Source organism: Solanum pennellii, chromosome 4, assembly GCF_001406875.1.
Source record: "Solanum pennellii chromosome 4, SPENNV200".
Classification (NCBI taxonomy): domain Eukaryota; kingdom Viridiplantae; phylum Streptophyta; class Magnoliopsida; order Solanales; family Solanaceae; genus Solanum; species Solanum pennellii.
This window is the reverse complement of record NC_028640.1, coordinates 64,360,871-64,369,637: the sequence shown is the minus strand read 5'-3', so window position 1 is coordinate 64,369,637 and position 8,767 is coordinate 64,360,871. Positions and strand designations below refer to the sequence as shown.

At 35.7% G+C, this 8,767-nt stretch overlaps 1 protein-coding gene across 2 annotated transcripts; it reads right to left on the bottom strand.

The window, feature by feature from the left end:
- LOC107018191 (aspartic proteinase-like protein 1) lies at positions 1-7,545 on the bottom strand. 2 transcript variants are annotated; one of them, XM_015218606.2, is made up of 10 exons: positions 7,241-7,545; positions 6,024-6,162; positions 3,910-4,151; positions 3,557-3,784; positions 3,244-3,382; positions 3,101-3,171; positions 2,921-3,020; positions 2,628-2,688; positions 2,384-2,455; positions 1-591 (listed from the first exon to the last, which is right to left on the bottom strand). In XM_015218606.2, the coding sequence occupies exons 1-10, from the start codon at positions 7,543-7,545 to the stop codon at positions 335-337; spliced, it is 1,614 nt and encodes a 537-aa protein (XP_015074092.1). In that variant the 3' UTR covers positions 1-334. The 2 variants fall into 2 exon arrangements, with proteins under 2 accessions (XP_015074092.1, XP_015074093.1); XM_015218607.2 differs by having other exon boundaries at positions 3,910-4,185; positions 7,241-7,389.
- Positions 7,546-8,767: the final 1,222 nt, after the last annotated feature.

Here is an 8,767-nt window from a genome sequence, read left to right as displayed (position 1 = left end):
TTGGAAATTGTTCCATTTTTGGGGCTAAATGGACAAACTAAATAGAATCATATGAATGGAATTCAACAGTATTCATTACATATGTATTTATAACAGTGTCTAATAAGGGAACACCAAACTGAACATCCCAAGTCAGAAGATGCATAAAACAAGCTCTTCATCTAGCCACCCCATCCTATCTAATGGCTAATATCTCAAAATAACAATAAACCCGAAAAAGGCGGGGTATGGGGAATAAGAAAACAAAAACGGCTCCAAAAGACGGAAACATGATTTACACGGGAGACTACTCATCTATAATACTATGAACCTATAGGGGATGCCATTATCAAGCTTAAAAGGTAAATGTATGTAAGGACCATCGGAAGTTACTTGATACAAGCAGCAACTGAAACAGCAACTTTGTTAAGCATAACTTGGATGGCATCCCCCGACTAGTTGGTGCTGCAGAATTTGAGGGTGTCCTCCCGGCAACAGCAGGGGCAACTCCTGAGCTATTAGGGGTATTCTGCTGTTCTGCTGGCAGTGAGTTTGGCGAGCTACCATCTGCTGGAGCCAATGGCAGTCTATTATTATCAGTAAGGTCTTCACCTGACAAGCAGAAACTCTTTATCAGAAAGACATCCAAACACTCTTATTAGAACAAAGTATCATTTGTTGAGAAGGAACATCTGTCACTTAAAATGGAAGTCCCTGACAAAAGGAATGTAAAAGAGAATCTACAGTTGGCTAAAGCTTCCCTTGCCTCTGCTACCCAAAATATCTCCCCCCCCCCCCTCACTTTCCGGACAAGTAAACAACGGAAATAAGCTAAGGTAGAAAAGCAAATCAGTTGCAAGCCATTGTCATCCTAATCCAGATGACGGATATAGTGTAGTTAATAGTTCCTTATAGTTAACAAAGTTTTTTTCAACACTAGAGGGTGGCAATCAGTAAGATCTTGCAAACACCTTCCTTAATTACCATGTGGCCTAACACAACAAGCGACAACGCCTAATAGACTAAAAAGAGACCGAAGGGTAGAGATAAGTGGTCTGAGATGAGCTTAAGAAGCAACTGAAGGAGAAAGCGACGTAGAGGCTAACATGACAGACAAAACTTCCACTCATATGTTCGACTAATAAAGTCAATAGTATCCGGCAGACCATAGTTCATGTACAACATAATCTGTTGGACTTAGAATATTCTGATGACTGACAAATGGTTTGGGTCGAAGGAGTTGAGCTGGACCAAATAAATAACTTAGAACAGGTGCTAAACTAAATGAACCAGGTAAAGCAGTTTCATGTTCCCTTCAAGAAATATTTTGATGGTTGACAAATGATTTGGATCAAAGAGGTTCTGGACCAAATAAATAACATAGAATAGGTGCTAAACTGAATGAAGCAGGTACAGCAGTTACATATTCCATTCAAGAGTTTGACTGTAGGTAAAACTCTATGAATGGAGTCTCAGATAGGAATAAAGGATAAGAAGAATATGGGAGTCTTTGAAAAGATCTTGGATAATCTTTCGTAAAATAGAACTCCTAAATGTTTGCACAAGTCTGGCTGTGTAAACTGTAAATCAAGGCGTTTGTCTCAAACTCAAACACTTCAAGTAATATTTTTTTTCTAAAAGTATCTGCTATTTAACTAACTTGCTTAATTGAAAAGACTCATACACATATACTGAGAGACATAGTACAATCAAAGCATAAAATGAAGAACATTCATAAATTCGTGTCTAACCATTTAAGGTGTGTGCTGATACAAAGGAACAAATGAAGGAACACCTTCCACGTATGTGTCAAAGTGTCTTCAATTATAGTTTTTTGTATTAGGATTGTTATTGAGTTGTACCTATTCTCACCTTTCTTTGCAGCATTGTTCAGGTATTTTTTATCGGGAAAAATTAGCTTCAATTTAGGGTTAACTTCATGATTGTTGTAAGAGGGATTAGAGTTGGTTCCTAGGTTGTAATTGTTTTGCAATCTAGCTACATTATAATGATTGTAGGGGCAAAGGATTAAAAGTAGTCCCTTAAGTTGCAAGTGTTTGTAATCTGAATTCTATAGAGGCTCATGGTTTTAGTGAAGTTTGGGTTAAAGTAACCTGGTCCATCACATTGGTATAACCCAATTCAAGCCCCCTTTTGTGCAATTAGATCATGCAAATATATCATAATCTTTTAGTGAAAATGCGAAACAAGCTTGTGTAGCACATTAACTCTTGTTGGGTGTAGAAAGGCAATTCAACTTCTAAATACACAAGAAAAGGTTGTAAGAATTAAAATTAAGAAAATGAACTCCTTTTAGTTAATCACTCATGGTTACAAAGAATAAAGAGAGAATAGCTAAATCCAGATCCGACAAAGAAATTATTAATCAGAAGTTGGTACTCACAGTCAGAGCGTGACCAGCCCAGTTTCAGGTTCTCTCTATCAAACACCATGCGATATCCCGACATGAAGTTCTCTGTAGAGGAAAATGATTATTAGCACTTCCAAAAAATTGAAAGAGGAAATGGCAACACACTTCTGCATTCAGAAACTTTTTCCGCTTTCGTCCCCTACTTTAGCAGGTGGAGGTTATTTGCAGTTGTAAGTATAGAGAGACGAAACCATAAGGAAAAGAGGATCAGGCTTACGTCCAATCGTTCCAATATCTATGCCTGAAGGCTCCACAGCTAAACAAAACCCAACAGCACCCTACATCGATATTGAATATATTCAAACATGACCAACATATAAATACCTGACAGGCTATTCAATACAGTACTGGTGAATGAGTCGAAATGATCAGAAGCGAAGGACCACAAGCTGGCATGATAAAATAACCAAGAGTAGGAAACATAGGATGCCTCACAGATTATGTAATTGAAAGAACCAGAATGTTGATCTCTGAGATGCAAAAGCAGGTGGTGTACATTCAAGCACTTACTTGACTGCCATAAATCATAAATACGGGATCCTGGACTATAAAGCTGCTATTCATCGTGAACTTCAGAGTAAATGAAGGGATCTTCGGTAAACCTTCAGAACTGTCTAGGTTCAAATACTCATTCAGTACATATGCACAGAAACAAGAAAGTAAATCTTTCTTTATCTTATATGTCATTACCTGGATTTGTAGCAATATTGCCAAGGATATCCTTCAAAGCTAGCTTTCGTAGCATTCACTTTTCTGTCAAACTGTAACAGGAAAAGGACAATTAAAATACTGCACTTTATAGTACAATAAGCAGCAAGTAGGTGTAAGCTTACCTCTTTAACAACTCTATCGTAAATTTGATCTGGCAGAAATGTAAATGAGGTCCCACTATCCACAATGGCTTTGAAGCTCGTCTGCTCAATACAGGAGCTCCCAAAACAACATGATTCCACGCCAACAACATAAGTAACACTGGACCATGAATTACTCATAATGTGAGTAACACACAATATAACAACCCATGCATGCAAGACAACAGCAGAGGTAAACAGACAAATACAGCACACAAACTAATCAATTCTCTAAAATTCGCAAGTGTTCTTTATAAGGTAAGATGAAGTCTCTAAAATTCATAAGTTGACATACAATTGTCCTTCTGAAGGCAGAAAAGAAGTTGTCTGCTGGCCAGCAGGCCCTTGGTCTCCAAAGAAAATCCTTCCTGAATCATCTTCCTTAAAACAAAGAGAAAAGGAGTTTCGAACCAATCCAGCTTTGGCAAGACGACTGGGAACTGAGATCTCTCCAGGTCCCAAACCCATAAGGCCATCAGGTGCAACTCCATTTAGGTAACCACCAGTTTGCTTACTGCCACATCTGACATGAAAAAGAATTAAGACCTGTTTAATATAGTCTTGGCATACAGAACCACGTGAAAATGGTCCCATGCACGAAATTCTTATTTGAACTTGAGATACAAGCAGCAACTCAATAACACACACCCAAAAGTGACTGGAGCCCTGGCAGAACCGTTGGCTGCCATACGGCTGCCTGATGCAAGGTGCAAGATATCTTCCACGAGCACTCCAGATGTGGATGTATCTTCTGATACATAATTCACAGTGTACGGACAGGGTTGCTTAGGGTTTTTGCAATTTGAGCCCAATTCACACAACTGATGGCTGCACGACAGGAACTTACTTGTGCTTGAGCCAGATGGATTGTACTCATTTAGATCTTTATCCTGCATAATAGATGCCCCAAATACCAGGGAGCACCTGCCAATCAATCATCTGATATAAGTGCTAAACCTGTAGGCTGTATTAGCAAAGACTCCGCATCTACATCGAGTACATATATTTATATAAAGGAAATGAGAACGGTAATTTTATTAGGACAGCCAGCAACTCCAATAAAACTATTCTCACTTCCCATGATGTGACAAGACAGTTCATAAATGATATTGAATAAAATGTAGAAATTTCTGAAGTTCCCAACATAATTTATGAACCGTGTTGTTTTCAGTTGTCCAAATACAATGTAGAAAGATGAGATGACGTAAAAATCCATGAAGACATAATAGTCACAGGTTTGTTTACCTGACGCTTATTCTGTTGGAACCTTCTTCCTTTTTGTATTCAGTTTTTAAAATTAACTTGTTTCTCTGGTGGCCTAATGTATTATAGACGTGTCCAATTAGGCCAATATTAACGTAACCTGGCCAACTGAGACTAAAGTATTGATGGTCAATCTAGACAGGTGGGGTCCAGACCAATTGTTTCGCTTAAACTGATCCAACCTATCTTTGACCAAAACAGCCATTGTGGGTTGGTCATGGCCCGTTTAGTTCACTCACCCCACTTCAACCCCTCCAAGTTGCCCAAACCTCCCTGTTAACAATCTTAGTATAATCAGCTCCCCGATGATCTCTGTCTACTATAGGCATAAATTATAACTAACATAAGGATCATACCCGATGGCATTGGTGATACTAAACGTATCAGAAATGGCCTCAGACCTTTCTGTTATTCTATACTCAAAAGTAAATCTTCAGTTTTTTTAGGGAAGTTATTTTTAGATGGCTCAAAGTGGTATCACACTACTTGTTTAGTGGCATAAAACAGTCCGAGTAATCATGATCAGTTATCAACTAAAACTAAAAGAAGAAGATATTAAAAGACAAACGGTAGAAACAGAAACCAAATAAAGAATAGGACAAGACTTGAACAAGTTTATAGACGGGGACGGGGTACTTGGACCGTTTGGGTTGACTTATTTTAGGTGTTTTTAAGCTAAAATAGCTTTTAATCACTTTTGAAGTGTTTGGATAAGATTAAAAAGAGCTTATAATCACTTACAATTCTAACTTATGGCTTTTGGCTTATAAGCCAAAAGCAATAAGCCAATCCAAACAGGCTCTTAACCAGTAAAGGCCCAATTTTAGTTTCCCCAACTCCAATATAATGTTAGAAATTCAGAATAAACAAGAAACATTCTGAATGCAGTATGAGACCTTGTCTACCTGATAAATGGAAGTGTTACAAGTTCTACGTATTAAGGCTTCTTCTTTCCTTCTCATGTAATTGACATCAAAACTTGAAAAAAAAAATTAACTGCTCGTTAGCAGTATGAAATTAATATAATTCCTAACGCATTAGAAAAAATCAGAAGTCAACAAAGCACCTCGTGGACGTGATCTCTCTCAACTGAAGGTTAAGAATTGACCTTTTGTATGTTCCAATGAAAATATTGCAACCTTCCAAATAATTCACCTCTTTTAAAATTTAAATGAGAATAGAAAGGTATGGTATTTGGCTTCAAAGTCAGGTCACAACTCACTACAAACTACCATACCTGTCCTTCTATAGCAGTCTAAATGTCAACAATAAAGAAAACATTTTTTTGAGAAGAAACTATAGAGGTAAAGATAAAGATAGTGTGCCGTATTTATTTGATAAATAACTTTGCAGCGTGATTTGGATGTCGAACTGCTCAACTAAAACCAGCAAAGGCAAATGTCATCTACGAGCCTAACCCATTTGCAGTCACTCCCAGCAAGAAGCTAGCAACAAACATTTAGAATAGTGATATAACATTCTTGACTAATAATGCATACCAGGCTGCTATAATAACTGGCTGAAAGAGGAGCACATTGTACACATTCACATGGAACCCACAGCAAGTCACTTCCAGCATCCAGTGCAACGAGAAAAGAAACATTTGGCGTTCCTATATCAATCCACATGTAATGTAACCTGAGCAAAAGTGCATAATATGGATTAGGATCATCCTATAACCCAGAATGCCAACTCTTCAACATAAAACACGGAAAAAATAATAATTTAAGCCTCAATTTAGAAGTTGCATCAAATGTTACAGATCGAAAAAATGTAATCCACATACAACATTAACCTTCCTTTGATAAACCCCTAACCATGTTTTAAAATTTACTTCAAGCAGAACTGCTAGTTTCAGAAAGGTTTTCAGTAACATCCTACATTTCACCCACCCACCCCCCCACCCCCCCAAGGAGAACAATAATACATTAATCAAATCCCATAATCCTTCTGTTCACTGGTACATGCATCAGTTCTCCATATCACTCCACTCTGATTCCACTATGTTCCATTTTTAGCATATGCTAATCTAGTGTATTCAATGGATAATCTACAAGGCAAACTTAATTATGGAGTAGCTTGTAGTTACAATAATTATGGGATAATTTATAACATACCATTGTCTTAGGACTTAGTCACCATCCACATTTGATGTTCTTCAAAAAACCATTGACTTTTCATAAATGTTTTCAGAACTCAATTTTTTGTTTCTATTTAACAACAAACTATAAATTGCTCAGACAGGCAAAAGCCAAAAATCAATGAAGTCCTAATTGCACTTACATCCACTTGAAACTAAAAATATCCCAAAGCTTCCAAACAAGAAAAAATGTCACATCATCATCCCAAAAATATAACTTTGACAAAAACACCAAATTTAGACCATACAATTAGAAGATAAATTTGTCCCTATTATTTAATGACCCATTCACTTTTTCATTAATGCTTCCAAAACCCATATTTAAAATTCCCAATTAGCAACATATTATAATAAACATGTTGGATATATAAACAAGAAATCCTTGACTATACACGCAGTGATTAAAAGCCACTCCTAACAACAATCACTACTCTTTTTTCAGAAAGTTGGATTCATTAACCCCTCAAACAGTCTATCGAAAACATTCTCTCTACCCCTAAGATAGTGGTATATCAAACTTTGCTCAAAAGGATACGTATTTAGAAGGATAAAGAAAGGAGAAAGAGGGTAACGAACCATCCAAAGTCATTTCCCAACGGCATCGTTTTGCTACCCTGAGAAGGAAAAAGTAGCTGAAACTGAGGACCAAGCTTCATTTTTTGCCGCTGCAAATCACTGTTCATCAACTTCCCATAATACTCGAAGCTCCTATGTTGCGGCCACACAACACCCACTTCCCCATTCCTTGAAACCCTAACTTTCCTCACTTCATCAGAGAATCTATGAACTAATTTTGACGAATACATATCCGATACCCCACATTCAACCAGTATACCTAAACCCAACAGCATCGCTACAAAACCCACTTTCCAAATCTCCATTTGAATTACAATAACTCCTCAAAACACACACCCACTTACCCAAGATCTAGTTTAACAAAGTCTTCCTCATCATAATATACTGCAAATAAATGTGTATACAGATAGGTCTCTCTCTATTTACAGAGTGAAATAATACAGTAAGATGAGATAAATTTAATGGCTATGGGGTAGGTGGGTGATTGTATATATATATATATACTCTATATGTATAGGTGATAGAGAAAGAAGAATTTTGGGGCAAGTGAAAGTAGAGAGGGTGAGGAGTAAGAAAGAAGACGAAGATGGAGATCACGCGTGTCACTAAGCATTGTGGTGGGAATCTATATAATGCACATACACACTTTTTTTTTTTATTCCGCTTTAAAATTCATATTAAAGTCTTGATTTAATTTAAATTTTATTATAAATTTATTTTGAAATTATACTTGAATTCGAATCTCGATTAAGGGTGAAATAATTTATTATTATTTTATATAATTAAGCCACTCGAAGAGTTGAAAGATAGAATGTACTCGCAATCATTATTTTGAATGTAATTATTATCTTGTGAACATACTAATAAGATTCTCAATCTAAATGCAACAAATCTAAAGTACAAAAAAAAATGGAAAAAATATAGCAATATAAATTAACCAAGAATAAGTAATAAACAATTGATGACGATAAATATCACAATTCAAAATTGCAAAAATCACTTTCTCCATTTCGAAAAATATCTTCTTAACCTTTTGTTTTCTTGCTCTTTTAAAAAATATTTAATTGGAAGAGTTCTTGAACTATTTTATTTTGTTTTAAATTTTAAATTTTTTATGCTAAAATGGGCAGTGATAGACTGGTTATGAATGAGGTTAATTGATATAAGAAATAAACAATTTTTTGTTAGAAAAATGAGATTGAAATTGTTCGAATATATAAAAAATATATATTATCAATTTATAAGATACAAAAAATTAATTATAGTAATTACATAAAAAAGTAGAGACAAATAATAAAAATATTAAACTGATAAAATTTCAAATAATTTAAAGATATAACCTTAAGTAAAAGACGCGTAAAATGCATATTTTTTATTTTTAGTTGGAATGGAGGAAGTAGCTATTAGTAGTAATAATATGTGTAGCCAATAGTCTCTCATGTTTTATCTATTTAACTATTCAAATAGGACATTGAAAATCCAATGATAAAGTACAACAACTAAAATGTGATTTTGTAAAAAAGAGAA